General features: G+C 36.5%; 1 protein-coding gene across 1 annotated transcript; it reads left to right on the forward strand.

The window, feature by feature from the left end:
• Positions 1–859: 859 nt before the first annotated feature.
• On the forward strand, positions 860–16,398 carry nlrb5 (NOD-like receptor family B, member 5; the record flags this gene model as incomplete). The annotated part of the gene is made up of 17 exons (XM_079820473.1): positions 860–917; positions 4,739–6,383; positions 6,662–6,742; positions 6,910–6,963; positions 7,067–7,180; positions 7,369–7,518; positions 7,684–7,764; positions 7,931–8,013; positions 8,271–8,326; positions 8,758–8,828; positions 10,507–10,721; positions 10,866–11,119; positions 13,018–13,036; positions 13,347–13,480; positions 14,288–14,435; positions 14,972–15,037; positions 15,133–16,398. 17 exons carry the CDS (start codon positions 860–862, stop codon positions 15,405–15,407), a joined length of 3,504 nt encoding a protein of 1,167 aa, XP_079676599.1. The 3' UTR covers positions 15,408–16,398.
• Between the last annotated feature and the right edge of the window lie 237 nt (positions 16,399–16,635).

The raw sequence follows: 16,635 nt of genomic DNA on the forward strand, positions 1-16,635 counted from the left end.
TAGCTGATGAAGAAATTTTTACTATGAAAACAACTTTCCCCAGTGGACAATTAATACATCTATCTATCTATTTATCTATATATCTCCCTAATTATCTATCTATCTATCTGTCTAATTGCATCTATATCTGTTCCGCCAGACAGACACATTGACGAGAATATCAGTTTTGTACATTATTGCGTTCTGTTTACCATATTATTTATGAGGATGAATTGCATAACATGCCAATATTGTTGCAGAACATATTTCACTTTTTTTTTCTTTTTTTTCATTTCTGTTGTAATTTTTGTTTGATTTTGTTTGTTTTACACTGCAGATCGATCGCGTGTTCGTGTAGGCTGTTAATTGTAATACTTGCTTTGTGAAGTTTTCATGTTATTTATGAGAGGCAGTATTGCCATTTCTTTTACACAACGGTCTACAGTTTCACACACTTTCACGTGTTTCTTCATCTGCCGACGGTGTCGCCATTTCTCATTTCACCCGTTTTTGTGCGTACGCCTGGGTCAGAGCTTGCGTGAAGGATCGCACATTTTCCCGTCAAGTTTGCTTTTTATAAATACCAATTATTGCGTAGAGAGCGGCGTACGCCTTCTTTTGTGCGTACGCAACGTTCATAAATGAGGCCCCAGATGACACCATAGTCTCTTCCTACAACACTGCAAAGAGAATATGGAAGGACCTCCAGAAACAAATTAAGCAGATCCGGAAGGAAGCAAGAGAAGCCAGAACAGCTCAAGCCAGTGGAAGTCAGCAGATGCCTGGATGTATGACTGAAGACCCGTCACTGCAGCTAGAGATATCATACCTGGACGCATCCCGAAGAGTGAGCTCTAACTTGAATAACCACCTGGCATAGATGATAACAGATGCAACTCCGCAGTTAGGTGAGGACGACCAGTTGAAAGTCAGTCCAGGTGAAAGTCAGCCCTAAGCAGCAAGAGCAAGAACATTCCGCTTCATGCTGTCTGCCAAGCAGTTGCCAAGATCCCAACACTCTTCCATTGGGAAAACAGGGTTATGTTGAAATTGAAAAGATGCCTAGGCCATGATGTTTAATAATGTGGACATTAACAACCATGTTAAATATCCAGTATGTCTTTCGGAAATTTGAGAGAAGCCTAAAATTCTATTGAGGTTCTGAGCTTGTTGATCGCCAACTAGTAGTGAAATCATCACAGATCCATTGATTTTGGTTAGATTTTTATGATTTTTTCTGTGGAATGAGTATACTATTTGGTGAAAAGAATGACATATTGACTGATGTCATAACTTGGGGAAATAGTTGATTGCCATTGAAGTAAATATAAAAATACTTTCAATATAATATAAAAAATTATTTTTTCAGTGGATGTTGTCAGCACATGTGTTCTGTGTATCTGGAATACATTTATTAACAGCCTACCCAATCCACTGAGGATTTGAGGAAAAAAATCATTTTTCACATTTTTCTGATAAAAAATAAAGGGTGCATACACTAAAATGGCCACAATTTTTTTTCGCGATGTTTCCGGCAGAGCAGACCCTCCAATTATTGGTTCTTAGGGTCAACGTTAACAGAAAAAACACAAATAAAAAGTATGGCAGACCATGTCAGGTTCAACCCATTTTTGAGACTTTGGCTCCCCGACTATTAACTTTAATGACATGACATCCTGTTCTTAATCCGTAGGGTTTAACATGGAGATAGCTCACCCTTTGCAGCTATAACAGTTTCAACCACAAATTCTGGGAAGGCTTTCCACAACTTAGGTTTAGGAGTGTGTTTATGGGAATGTTTGACCATTCTTCTAGAAGTGTATTTGTGAGGCCAGACACTGATGTTGAACGAAAGAAAACGTCTCCACTGCTCTAGAGTCCAGTGGTGATGTGCGTTACACCACTTCATCCGACACTTTGCATTGCACTTGGTGATGTAAGGCTTGGATGCAGCTGCTTGGCCATGGAAACCCATTCCATGAAGCTCTCTACGCACTGTTCTTGAGCTAATACACCTGTGGCAATGGAAGTGATTGGAGGGGTGTCCCAATACTTTTGGCAATCTAGTGTATGTGGAGTTCATACTGACTTTATGGCCGCATTTACATTACATGGTACAAGTGACCCAATTCTGTTTTTTCCTCCCATGTGGCACAGATCGGAAATGTTCCATTAAAAAAGCACATGGATTCCGATATTCTCAGATCAGTTTCAGGCCTCATTCATATGTGGAAATAAATCTGATATGAATCAGATACATGCATTTGCGTCTGCCATGCAAGCGGACAGTTTGGATATTCCCCAGTGAATGCGAGTCTTGTGTGAATGATGTCAAGGACACCAACCACAATCACAACTCTTTTCAATCAATATTTAGCTGACCTTTAAAGAATGTTGTTGAAAGCAAAAGATTGTATTATTATTCATCCATATTCATCCATTGCAAATTGTTCTATTGATACTTATTTTTAGAGTTCCGATTCCGATACTAGTATTGGAAATATCCCCGACGACATAATAAATTCTGGCATCGGTATCGGCGAGTACTTGAACCCATGTTCCGATCCGATACCGACCTAGTTATTATGCCCGCTAGCTTTGCCTTACGCTGCAAATAATAAATCGGTTCTCCTTCGCTGCTCAGAATTCAAACACAGGAAGTTGTGCTGTGTTATCACAAGCAACCACTGTTTAGAGCAGCTAAGAAGAAATGGAAATGCGTTAGCAGTATGTCTGCTGTTTGGCAGTATTTCAGACTGGACCAACCAACTAGCCAGTAAAACAGCGACATGTCTCATATGCCAGGCTGCAATTTCGAGGGGTGGCACAAGTATTTGAAACTTTAGCTAGCAATCAGCTGTACTACGGACATTTGGAGATGTGACGTGACCCCACTATCTTTGCTAAGTTTGACAGCACACTGGGTGGACACAGTGACAGCGTCATCTTTTGTGACAACGCAAGCAACATGAAAAAAATCCATGGACGAGATGGGTGTGAAAGTTTTTTTAAAGGACTACTGTTGCACTTTTTTTGTACTTTTGTATATAAAAACTGAAATGCTTTTTATTTAACAAAATTGTTTCTGGACTATAAGTTGTAAAGAGATTATTTTCTTATATATATTTTTTATTTTCCTAGATTTACAGTTATATTGTAAAACTAAAATATAGTTTTCAAAAAAACTAAAATATCCTTTTTCAGTTTGCGGTGTTAGATTTGTGGCTGCATTTGAAGTTCTTTTTCGCTTAAGAAAAATAAATAATATTACTGTCAAATATATGTCAGATAACAAAAATACTGTAATAAATACAGGAGTTCACTGTATGTTTTTGTTCATGTTTTATTAAGGGATAAGTCTGAAGCACACCATAAAATAATTCTAGCAATTCATACAGGGCTAGTAGTATATAGAGCTGATATACACCCAGGTATCAGATCAGTACTCGGTATCGGCCGATACCCCGAGCCCAGGTATCGGAATCGATATCGGGAAGGGAAAAAGGGTATCGGAACATCTCTACTTCTTTTTCAGATTTTCCGTGTCATTACGTCTACCTGATTGGGTTATTTCGCCAAATGTATAGTATAAATGCAGATATTAGATATGGGTCACTTTTAAAAGAAGATGTAAGCTGATTGTCAAAAAAAATTGGATGTACTAGTCAACAATCGGAATTAGGCATCAAGGCCTGCAGTGTAAATGCGGCCTACAATGGTTTGTTTGCTGGGCACTACAGCAGCAACACAATGCTTCCAAGTTGTGAGCTTCTTTTTTTCCAAACAACATTCATAACTCTGACCAAATAAATAACTCCCTCCAGTGTACATTGTTCAAGAAGTCTTGTGTAGGTTAGTTTTTTTGGGGGAGAAAGTTCTTTGCTGACCTCCCATTTAGACTAGATTTGTGTACTTTGTACCTTGTGTATCTATTAATTGGCTTTCCTGTAGCTCAAACAATAGAGCGATGGCGCTAGCAATGCCAAGTTCATGGGTTCGATTCCCAGGGAAAGCACAAACTGACAAAATGTAAACAATGTGTACCTTAAATACAATGCAAGTCACTTTGGAAAAAAGCGTCTGCCAAATGCATAAATGTAAATGTAATTGGTACAACTGAATCAAATTTTTTGTAAAAAAAAAAATGTCTCACAAGAAATAATTTTTAAGCTATAATATCATTATGCCTTCCATCATTGACATTGATGAAATTTTTTTTGTTTTTGAAGCCTTTCCTTGCTACATTGGGAAGTTTATACAGCCTGACAGGTAGGCCCATATTTTCTCGTCAAAAATTTCTGCTGTGATGGCTAAAAATATACAAGTTTTTTTATATACAAGTTGAAACACACAACACTCCATGGCGTTGTTCAGACTGCATGTAAATCGGATCTTTGAGACAGATTGCTTATGTAAGTGATTATATTGGATTCATTCCACATGACAGCAAGACGCTTAATCATTCATAAAGAACAGCTGTCAGAAGTGTACCGTGTTAGAAACTGGTGAATTGTTTAATCATTCTCTGTTTACTACTGAATGTCACATAGTAATGTGTATTTAGACTCAGCTCCTGATAATTGTCCACTTTATGTCCTGTATGATGATAGAAATTACTGGAAAATGTAATCTGATCATTCAGAGTTTATGCCCAAAATGTGTATTTTAGATTTTCAGATTCATTTTTAAAAGCAAAAAAACTTGATTCAGTGCAATAAACTCGTATATTTTGTCAGTTAATCATCTGATTTTCTTGTAGGAGTTTGTGATATTGTACATCACTACAAGTTGTCTGTCAAACAGAAGTATGAGAGTGAATGGAGCATCCTGTCTGGTGAACAAGAGTCTGCACTCTATACTGAACCGGTGATCATTCAGAAAAATGAAAAAGAGAGTTTTAAGATCATCAGTGTGGATGAGCTTGTGGTTTTTTTGTTAAATTCTATTTTCATGGTCTGGGATCCAAAGACGACTTTTATTCTCCAAGGTGACTCTGGCAGTGGCAAATCCTTCATAGCACAGAAGATCATGTTGGACTGGGCATCTGAACGGTTTTCTTCTAGACATTTTACTGTAGTTTTCTATCTGAGGTGTGAAGAGCTCATGTGTATTTCTGAGGAGATGAACTTCATTGAGCTCTTGAGCTCCAGCTGCAGTTTAACATCTGATCAGATCTCACAGGTACTACAGCATTCATCAGAGATGGTGCTTTTCATCATTGATGGATTTGATGAGCTGAGACTCACACAGGACATTTATGACATGTCAACACACATTCATCCTCTTCAGAAAGCCCCACCTGAGGTCATTATTTATGGCTTTATGAGAAGATACATACTCCCTGAGTCCACACTGCTGGTCACCACCAGAACTAAGAACAATGTGAACAAGCTGCTGAAAGAACGACAGCATTTAACGGAGATCATTGTCTTTTCTGCGAGTCAGGTGGATGGATACTTCCAGAAGTTCTTCAGGAAAGAGTTTGACTGTGTGAGAGCAAAGGAAGCCCTCTTCACTGCCTGTTCCATCCCTGTTATCTGCTGGATCATCAGTGAGATGTTCAGAGTTGGTGCAGATGTAGCAAGTGGACTGGAAACCACCACCTCCATCTACATTGACTTTGTGTCCACTCTACTGGAGCATCACTGCCAGGGTTTGAGTCAGTCCGTCCCGACCCTGCTGAGGAGTCTGGGTCAGCTGGCAGAGAGAGGGATGCTGGAACAGCAGGTCCTGTTTGATGAAAAAAGTGTGAATGAAACCGTTTCAGACCCTGCTGGCAGTCCATTCCTGTGCAAGATTCTCTCTAAGAGAAGAATCCATCAGGAGACAATGTTCGGTTTCAAGCATCTCAGCTTTCAGGAGTTCTTCACTGCTCTGTTCTATGTTCTTCTGGATGAAGAAAAGTCCCAGAGGAAAGTGAGAGAGCTGCTTCAAATTGTAGAGAGAGGATGGGCTTTGTCCTGTTGGTCTGATAGAGACTTTTCAATGGCAGATGTAGAAGTTAGATATGCAAAGCTTCTGCAGCCTGTGATTCTGTTCCTCTGTGGTCTCTGTAAGAAAGAATGGATCTCCTTATTCTTTAAAAAACACAACATGGCGGTCTCTATCAACATAGAAAGCCAGCTTGAGGAATGGCTCCATCGGTGCTCACAGAGATATCAAAATGAACACATGCTGTTCATTCTCCATTGTCTCTATGAGCTCCATGAGGAGAGCTTCGTTGGGAAAGTCTTGGAAGGTTTGATTTTGATAGATCTGTCTAATGTTCGATTGAAAAGGACAGACTTTTGGGTGTTGAAGTACTGTTTACAGTGCTGTGAACACATCAGAAACCTGAAACTCCATGTAACATCTGATGATCTGAAGATGCTTCAGCCTGAACTGGACAACTGTAAAGAGCTGTGGTGAGTTTTGACACATACATGACAAATTCATTACACATTCATTACATCATATTTGTAGTTACTGCAATCACAATGTATTCACTACGTTTGAAGCTGTCACTACGTTTGATGTCAAATTTTAATACATAATATCACACAAGCTGTGATTCACCCTCGAGGGTAATCTGATATTCAGTACTACTAGTCTTTATCATGGGACATTGCTTTTAAGCACAGAATTAACAGTTTTATAATGATTATTACATATTATCTGATATACTGTCTTTTTACTTTCAAAGGTTGATGATGGATCACATTTCAGACGATGTTGTTGGTTTGATCTCAGCTGTTGGTAAAGGAAAGATTCTGAATAAACTGATGTAATTCTAAAATTAAATATGCATTACATTATAAAAACACATTCAGCATTGTATACATTGAAAATTAGTTAATGCCATATTCTATAACTCAGTATATTTCACAAGTTTTATGTAATATCTAATTATTCAGTTACTAATGCACTTATTACCTTTATTTTAATTGCTAGTATAAAGGAGCTTAAAAACAGTGTCACTGTGTCAGTCAGAGATGAAGACATCACGTAAGAAACTTTACATTACTTGTCCCATACAAATGTGTGGTCTCATCTTAACACTTGATTTTTAGTATAAACCTATACTAAAATTATTTTATATCTGCTTCAGGTTGTCTTTTAGCACACTAGTGATCAATGAAACATCATTAACTCTAACCTGTCCAAGCTCAGTGGTTTCCACCATCAACTGGGTGAAATCACACAACGAGTCTGCATTCTCCATGTGAGTTGAAGCTTTATTCTTTCTATTTTCATATCTTTTAATGGAAAGTTTTTTTTTTTTACAAAAAAGTTTTTACATCATGATCTATGTACAAATGTTATTTAGCGTTTTCGTTTTTATTCTTAAATTTGAAAGCTTGTAAATTAAAAATGTTTTATGTTGATTTTTAAGAATTTTTTGTTGTTTAGGCATTTTCAGTTAAAAAAGGAACTGTGTACATTCCTGCAGTCAGTGTCTGGTTTGAAGAAAGTCTGTCTGCAGATATCAGAAATTACTGACACATTTGCGTCTGATATCCTGTCCCTCATTCAGGCCTGTCCCAGCCTGATTGAACTCAGGTAACTACAGCAATATCTGTGCATTTAAGTAGGTTTTATTCTTTTTTACCCCCGTTTGCTGATATTAATATCTTAATAACTTTAGGTTTTTCCTAACCATTGAACACAGTGAACTAGAAGCTCTTACAGTTGTAGTATGTAGTTAATTTTTTTAATCTTTTTCAGTTTAAATTTGAGTAATTCAAACACGGCGCAAATCATGCCCCTGAAGCAATCATTGAAGCAGATGGGTTGGACTCTGACTGTGTAAGATTTCTTTATGAGATATTTACTTTGCATTTTCTTTCAGTGCAATGTAAAGATTATTTTTCTGTGTACAAACAATAATCAACAGCCAAGGATATTTTCTTTAAGGATATTTAATAATTTTGTAGTCATGTTCATAATCAGTGTTGAATGTTATTCTCATTAGCTGGGGGAAATCAGTATTGATTCAACCAGACAGTTTCACAGTGCAGGAGCTGAAGATGAAGGGAGAAAAGAGTGAGAGCAGAAGTAAGCAAAATATTTACTGTTGTAAATCCAGAACTCTTAAATAACCCTTCCTTATGTAACTCATTGTAACCCATTCTGCTGAAAATAAATCTAATTATCTACTGACTAATTATCTACTTATTTACTGACATCCTAATCATGTCATGGAGAGAAATAAACAGTAGGCATCCTAGATGAACCTGTTTTATTTACTTTTATATATTCCTTTTTATGTATTCTTTACTGTATTTACCAAAGCCAGTTTTCTGTTTGTTTAGGTGCTTTAACTTTAGGTAACAATACACACAGAAGATCATCATCAGCAGCACAATCAGTGAGTAGCAGTAGCATTTTTTTCCACACATCATTTTACCAAAACATTTAACATTGCCTTGCAAACACTGGTATTGTATTTCAGGAAATGCAAATCTACTTCTGTTGTGAATAACAATTCATTATAACAACTTTATTTCTGTGTGATCAATTACTGTGAATCTGGAGAATTTTTTGAAGCTATAATACGTTCAACTAATAACAATGATACAGATGAGAATTCAAATGCATGTAATGCCTATGGACCCACAACCTTTCAGCATTTTCTTGACAATATTTTGTAATCACATAACCCTTATTGAAGTTTTGGTGTCTAATTAATTATGTAAAAACCCCAATATTCAGAATGTTTACAGAAATGTAACACGTAATCTTTTAAATAATAATAATTTGGAGGATAAATTATCCCCTTTATTCTTTTCTTTACTTCAGTCTTCAGAAGATGCAGAATTGTTCACACCTGAACTACTTCAAGAAGATGACAGACACAAGAAAACATTCAGGTATTGAACTTTTTTTTTGGACAAGATAATGTGTGTTACATTTCTCTACTTATAGTTACTAGGGTTAAGAGTTTTGACCAGGAAAGAGTTAGAGTTGAGGCTCCTGTTTATCTTTGTTGAAGTTCTAATGATGGGAGAGAACCAGGCTGTAATACAGTTCTTTGTTCAAGGAAGAAGGAGGCGGGAACCGGCGAACACTCAAAGGATTTTAATCAGTAAAACAAACAAAATGAAAGTAAAAGAGGCAGCCCCTCACGGACGACTGCCACGCACACACATAACAAACCGTAAATAAAACACAACGTAAAGTCCAGGCCTTCTCTCGTCCTTCACTGTCGTCGCTCCTCCTTTTATGCGTCCGAGCTCCTCGGTGAGACACGCCACATTCTCACGGTCCCTCGGCCTCGCAGCTTGCCACACAGGCCAGGCTAATGCAGAAAGTCTTTGATGATTGGAAAGACAAGGCCACAGCCTGCACTCTAAATAAAAATAAAAAAAACACTTTAAGTGCTATATAGCACCTATCTTTAAAGGGGCTATACAGAATCTTTGTCAAATGGTGCTGTGTAGAATCATAAGAGGTACATTCATTCAAAGACCACAGTCAATCACCATGTATTATCTTTTTCTCATCCTCCAATGGTATTCCTCCCACATAATTTAAACTGCAACTGACAACTCTCAGTATCCAAACTGTCTTATTGCATCCCACCACCACCCCATTCTCCTCCTTAGATTTTAGATATGTTACATCACTCTCATATATTTGCTATGAATGGGAATTTACAACAATGGCAAAAGCTGTTTTGAATCACCTTTTTTTGGGTTGCTTTTCTGAGGTTCCTTATAGAGGGGCCTTGGGGGCAAAAAGGTTGAGAACCACGTTATCTTCATTGCACCTCAACCACCCCAAAGAACCGCTGAAGAACCTTTTTGTGTGTGTGTGTGTGTGTGTGTGTGTGTGTGTGTGTGTGTGGTGCAAACTTAGGTGTACTTCAAAGAAGCCTCCTTATGGTGCATATTCCACAGTCAATGTGGAGGAGAGACTGTGAAGGAGACTAAAGTATAGGTTCAACAACAACAAAAACAATCAAACAAACGTGTTTCCGAAATAGATTTTAAGTAAATCTTTGTTTGACATTCTTTTTGAGCCATGTTGCTAAGGTAATATTGAATATTCTACTATTTGCAGTCACTGTATTGTCAGGGTTAATGAACAAAAGGATTAAGATTTTTGCACGTTACACAACATGCATGCAACAGACAGTTTATGATGTTTTATATGGTAGCACGAGGCATTTTTGCGATGGCTCCATTTCTGAAAATGTTCAGGGCCCCAAACTGTACAAGTGTACCAAATTTCATTGCTTTTATGAAAAAAATTAACATTTTCACACACCACCTGGACTATAATTAAAATGTCAAATTTGTATTTTATTTTATTTTATTTTAGTTATTGTATTGTACTGTATTTTTGCCTCAGCATTGTTTATTTGAATTTATAAACCTCAATTTCTGAACTTCTTCCCTGTTTCTGGTAAATTGCTGATTTAGTTGCATTGATCTTACTAAAACATGATCCACACCCCCAAATCTGTTGCGTTACACTATGCATTATCACATAATAAAAGATGCAGGCCATTGTGTTTTAATAATGTCAATATGTCTTGTCCTCCAGGTTTGTGTGTCCACATGCTGGTCAGTTTCGTTGCAGTCTGACCAACCTTGTGTTTGTGATGGAGGGAGAGGGAGAGGTGCTGTATAAAACTGTCTCATGGGATCCTCGTCTGTTAGATGGTTTGGGTCAGATGCAGCCTGCAGGACCCTTGTACAACATTGACTGTTTTTATGGTTCAATCTCAAGATTGCACTTTCCACACTGTGAAATCTCTGGTATGTTTATTTCTAAATATAATGGATGCATATAATGATAACTCTCACAGTTTTTTTGACGGTATAAATAATCATCTTTGTTGGAAAACCATTTTATGTGCAATAATATTATATAATAATCTACCATTCTTATGTGTTTTACAGAGGAAAGCAAGGACGGCTTGGCTGTAGCACACTTAACTGGTGGTAATATAGCAATAATGCAGCCTCTCCAAGTGACTGAAACTCGTGTGATGATTGACATCACAGATCTCTCAATCTTTGGGCTCTTAAAAAGGATCTTTTCTCCTTCCCTTATCTGTGGCCAAGTACTTGTCTTTCTGCGACCAATAACTGAGAGACAGAGAGAAAATATTCTGGATGTCCATTTGCTCCCATTGAATGTTCCACTGTCAGAGGTATCATCATTTTTTTCCTGTTTTCAAATGAATGCAAATGTATGAAAATGGGTCTTGATATTTGGACAGGTTTATCTTGACACACACTCGCACATCCATATCAAGTGGAAATTCACTACAGTCAACTTCGCTGATTGTAAAGAGTTTTCATGAGAATGCAGAACACATAAGCTTGAGGGGAAAAGGTTGACAGCTTCAATGATTTTACTATATCGCATTCTCAATATAATCAATTCACAATTTGAATAAAGGCTTTATATTTCATGCTGCTAAGAGGACCAATGGTTGTGTACACTGCAGATTTTCAGGAGTTATAAATGTTTTTAAAGTTACCATGAATTCAAAATCAACAATTCTTTATTTTTTTAATAGAATTGAAAAGGCGGAACAGAGTGGGACAAACTGTCACTCTCATGAGATCACAGCAATAGCAAACCACAACGATCCAATCAATTCCAATGGACAAAATGAAGTCCCGCCAAAACTTTATTCTTGGATAAACCTTCAAGAAGCTGTTTTACTCTGATATACATCACAATAGGGAAGAAAAGACTATTGCAACTTCCGTTTAATACCGACTTTAAAGCAGCACTAGGTAACTTTTCAACCTTTATAATATATTTTCAAGACTCTTGTGATGATACATCGACTTACAATAGGTTGAATGACACGTCTGCCATAGCATGACGGGGTCTGTATTGTTTTTAATCGTACTTTTAAACTTCGGGTTTCGGGTAGTAACCCGAGAAAAAAAAGAACTACAAAATTCGACTGCTTTACGGCATATACGTCACTTCCACCACCACCCCCACTTCCTTAAATTCGGACGTGCGAGCCCAACTATCATTTGTTTGCCGAATGTTATAGTCATGGCCTAAGCAGCACAGAAAAATAAGAAAGCAAAGGTTTTGTCGGAGGAAAGCAAAAAGAGGAAACAAGAAAGTGATCGGATTAAAGGCAGGACGAGGATCAACAGGGGCTACATTCTTGCAAGTAAATACATAAGACGTACAAAATCATATTTTAGGATACCTAACATGTCTGTGATATTTGTTTATTTGTCTTACCTCAAGCTATAATGCAAATCGATTTTTCAAATTTGCAGATTCATCTATGGTAGCTTGATATTATAATATTGACGATAAATGGTTATTACCTTCCACTCAAACAATGAATTGAAGTATCATATAGATTCTGTAAAACGGGAACCAATAGACTAGGCTACTATAACGACGCTGGCTTGTAAACGTGAGCATCGCGATCATTTGGCGTTTGAAAAAAAAATAAAACCCATGAAATTATATTCATATGACATGCTGAAATATATGCCACTGTAACGTTACCTGGGATGAAGACATTTCACACGCGACGCAAGCAGAACACCTGCATGTGAACTCCTGCAGTGTTCAGGGCTATCATGGTTGTCATGTCAATAAATGCACGTGCGATGCATCCCCTGATGTAGAATGACAGAGTTTACGACAGTAGTAGAGGACAATACTGTTTCCCAACTGTAGGGGGACCCCGAGAGCAAAACCTACCTAGTACTGCTTTAAATGCGGGAGTGAATTCACTAATTTATTTTTCCATGTGTCACTAGGTTATAATTCCATCCTAAGTTGTGAATTTAACATATGCACAACATTGGAATATTGCATAAAACATTTTGTCAATAAATCACAGTTTCCATCCCATGTATTCAAGAGAACATAATTATCACGTCCTGGAAAATTTACGCAAAATATCTAATAAAAATGAAAGTTGCTGCAATTGGGGAAGCCACTGTGGCTTTTTTTTCGTAGGCTACATCATAAATTACTTGCGCCTCAGAGCACATTGACGAAACACAATAAATCTTGCATTCAGAGATGGATTTCTAGTGTTTGAAAACGCAACAGTGTGAGAAAGTTCTGGGAGGTAATTATACACAACCATTTTTGATGACAGACTTTGGCCAATGACCAAACCAACATTTGAGATGCTTAGAAATGTAATTAATTTGCTGGTTAGTCCACAGGATAGTCTTTGAGGCAAAGTCACATTGTTTTTTTTGTTGCGCAACAAGTGATTTATTTCTTAAATGCGTTTACATTGTAGTTTATGGGCAATGCAGCTTGGCAAATTGGCTCCATTTGCATCCACAGAGGTCTAGGCTAAAGCCCCAAATATCCACAAACCCTAGAACTGCCTCTGGTTACTGCTGTCACCTTAACACTGGCTTTCACAGCTTCTTTTTCCCTTAAGGTCAAGGACCAGCATGCAGAGAATACACACATTAAAACCAGTTCAAAATGTTCTCTTACTCCTGCAACAGAATACAGTCTGTGTTGTCAACCAGAGGAATCTACAGTACAGCCAGAGGTAACATCATATTTGATTTAAACATTATTTATAATATTAAAGGGGACTGGTTAGACTTTTTTTTTAATTTTACCTTATCTTTAGTGTGTAATGTAGCAGTTTGGGCATGTAATCAATCTGTAAAGGAACAAAACACAGAGCCCAAAGACAGTTACTTCACACATTACTCCACTAGCTAAGCATTCATACTGTAACTTACAACACTGCACTGCATGTTTTACTTGCACAGATATAAACAATGAATGTTAGACTAAATGTGGAACTCCTATTATTTTTCTTATCTGATTAACTGTCAGTTAATGGAGCAAAAGGTCTAACACATTGACTCAACTTTCGTAAAAGTTGTTCAGGAAACCTAAACCCGATGATAAACCTTAAACCATACCTATACCACACCGTAGAATAAGCTCCATTCCACATAGCGAACGCATTGCATTCTTAAATTCAAGGCGGGAGTCCAAAACAGGGATTCTAATCACCATACAGGCAAAAAGTTCACTTGAAAATAATGGCATGATGAGTTTTCCTGTAAAACAGCACAAATGGAAAGACAAAGGGCAATCTATATTATTACGCTAATTAATATTATAGGCCTATGTCTCTATATGAAGTATAGACTATTGAATTCATAAAAAGACATTTATTATAGAAAAATGTCTATACACACTCTTCCAGCCTAGGGTGAAGTCATTATGAACATTAACAAGTTTAGATAATGTTGAAATAGTTTCTTGATTTTTAGTTGTGTTAAGAATTTACACAGTGGTTTATCTGAGCTTTTATTCTTTTTGCCTTTATTATTTTCAGACTGAGATATTTGAGTGTAATTTTGGTCCAAACTATCATCCCACATTTGAAGTGTTTGTGAATGTCAACACTGAGGAGGTCAAGCTGAGTCTTTTGGATAAAACTAATGGGAAGGAAGTGTGGGTTCCACGACGAATCCTTCTCACAGGTAATGAATGACAGATGATGCTAGTAACTATCATGCCAGAATGTATCATGGATGTGAAGTTGTGTGCAATTACAACACTAGTTATCATATGAAAGTTTTAATCTGTAAAATAGACTTAACAGCTGATCAATATGTTTATAGAAAGGATTTAACCTATGCCACATAATTATATGTAGGTAGGTAGCAATTAGGTTTCGTTTGCTTCAGTCACATTATTCCTGATTGCTAAAAGAAGTGTCATATAAAGTTGAAAACCGGATTCCGTAATATTATATGAATTAAAACAATAATATCTTTCCTGAGATGTGTGCTTTTGTTTGACATACAGTTGATTAATGTTTTAAGTGTATCAGGATTTAAAAATTTTCACTAATTAGACTAAATAGAATATTATGATATATGAAGGAAGTCTTTATATTATGATCTATGAAGTTTATCATTGTAATAAATACTTTAATGATACTATTTCTGTTGACAAAAAATTTAATTGTCCCTGGTTTCATAATTTCCTAATTTAATAAGGTTTTCTGTGACAGATTTTTCTATTTCATTAGGAAAATCCGGTCAAGATGTAGAAGGCCCGGCTCTCAGAGGGATCATGGGTATGAACTCAAAGTACAATTGCAGTAGTTGCTCATTCTTTTTTCACAAAACCTTCTGAAAAGGAAGTTTAATCTTTTTTTGTTGTTTCAATCAGAATGTGAATTTGTGAAAAAACACAGAGATAAACTCGTTAAGAGAGTTTCATCAGTGATGGCGATTGCTGATGGTCTGAGGACCAAAGACATGATTCCAGATGAAATGTACAGTAACATTCACTCTGCAAAACTACGACAGGAGAAAACAAGACGCTTGTTGGATGCTCTCGACTCAGGAGGAGCTTCTGTTAAAACAGAATTCTACAGACTTCTGAAGGAGAACGAACCTCATCTAGTAGACGAACTGGAGTCTGGACACAGTGGATTGCAGTAATGCAGAGAGAACATCAGAGAGAGATGTGTATGTGTGTGTATATAGGCTACTCACTCAGTGGAGGATCCAAGCTAACGGCATGGGCGGCACCCGTTACGTTGTGACGTCACAATGTGTAGGACACGCAAACGACTCATTTTGAGACACTGTTTATGATTTATGGGGAATATAAAAAAAAGAGTGGGTGGACTTCTAATTATGGGTGGTTGTGTAGACACACTTCTGACAGATTTATGTTCAAACATGAACATAAATTCAAAAAGTGAATTTTGCATAATGGGTCCCCCTTAAAATTACATTTCAATCAGTTGATTTATCTTTCTATTTTCAACCCCCTTCTTTTTTTGTTGTTTCAATTAGAATCTGAATTTGTGAAAAAACACAGAGATGAACTCATTCAGAGTGTTTCATCAGATAGTGTTTGCTGACTGTCTGAAGACTAAAGACTCTTATTGGATGTTCTTGACTCTGATGGATATTTTGTAAATGCAGAATTCTACAGACCACAGTAATGCTGAGAGAACATCAGAGAGGAACTTCAGTCAGTTTGAGACATAAACGGCAGCTACAGCTTCATTATACATGTATATACAGTAGAGAGATCCAGATGCTTCTATTTTCCTAATTTGTGCTTGAACTTCAGATATTTGCATAAAACATGATCATATTCTCCAGCATGATTTGAGAAGCATCCAATTTTATACAGCCATGAAATACAGATTCTGAACTTTTTTCATTTTTTTTTTTCATTTTTTTTATAACTTTTAACAAATAATTATTATTTTCTTTATTTTAAAACATAACATTTATATCCAGATTAAAATTTTGTTTTTGGGCCCAACTGTACTGTATGAATATGTGTCGATTGTCGCTGTAATATGCTTATGTTTAACTCATTATGAAAACAATTTATTTCGAAAGATGTTTTTATTTTATAATACTGTGCAAAAATAACCACATAAAATAAAAATAAAAAACATGTAAAAGTTGCTATGGGAAAAAAGCACACAGGTCATATTTATCTTTTGTATTTTACATTTTTAAAAGCAATAATACAACAAATATATTTTTTAAAAAATCATCATAAATGCAATATAAAGTACAGTTCTTTTTGTAAACAGGAGCATTTAAACTTTCACATTTGAATATTTTTGTATGTTTAAATCCGAATCTGTTATTGTAAACAGATTAGATTAGATTAGATTAGATTCAATGATTTGAGAATGAT

This window comes from Gobio gobio, assembly GCF_949357685.1.
Source record: "Gobio gobio genome assembly, chromosome: 6".
NCBI lineage: Eukaryota > Metazoa > Chordata > Actinopteri > Cypriniformes > Gobionidae > Gobio > Gobio gobio.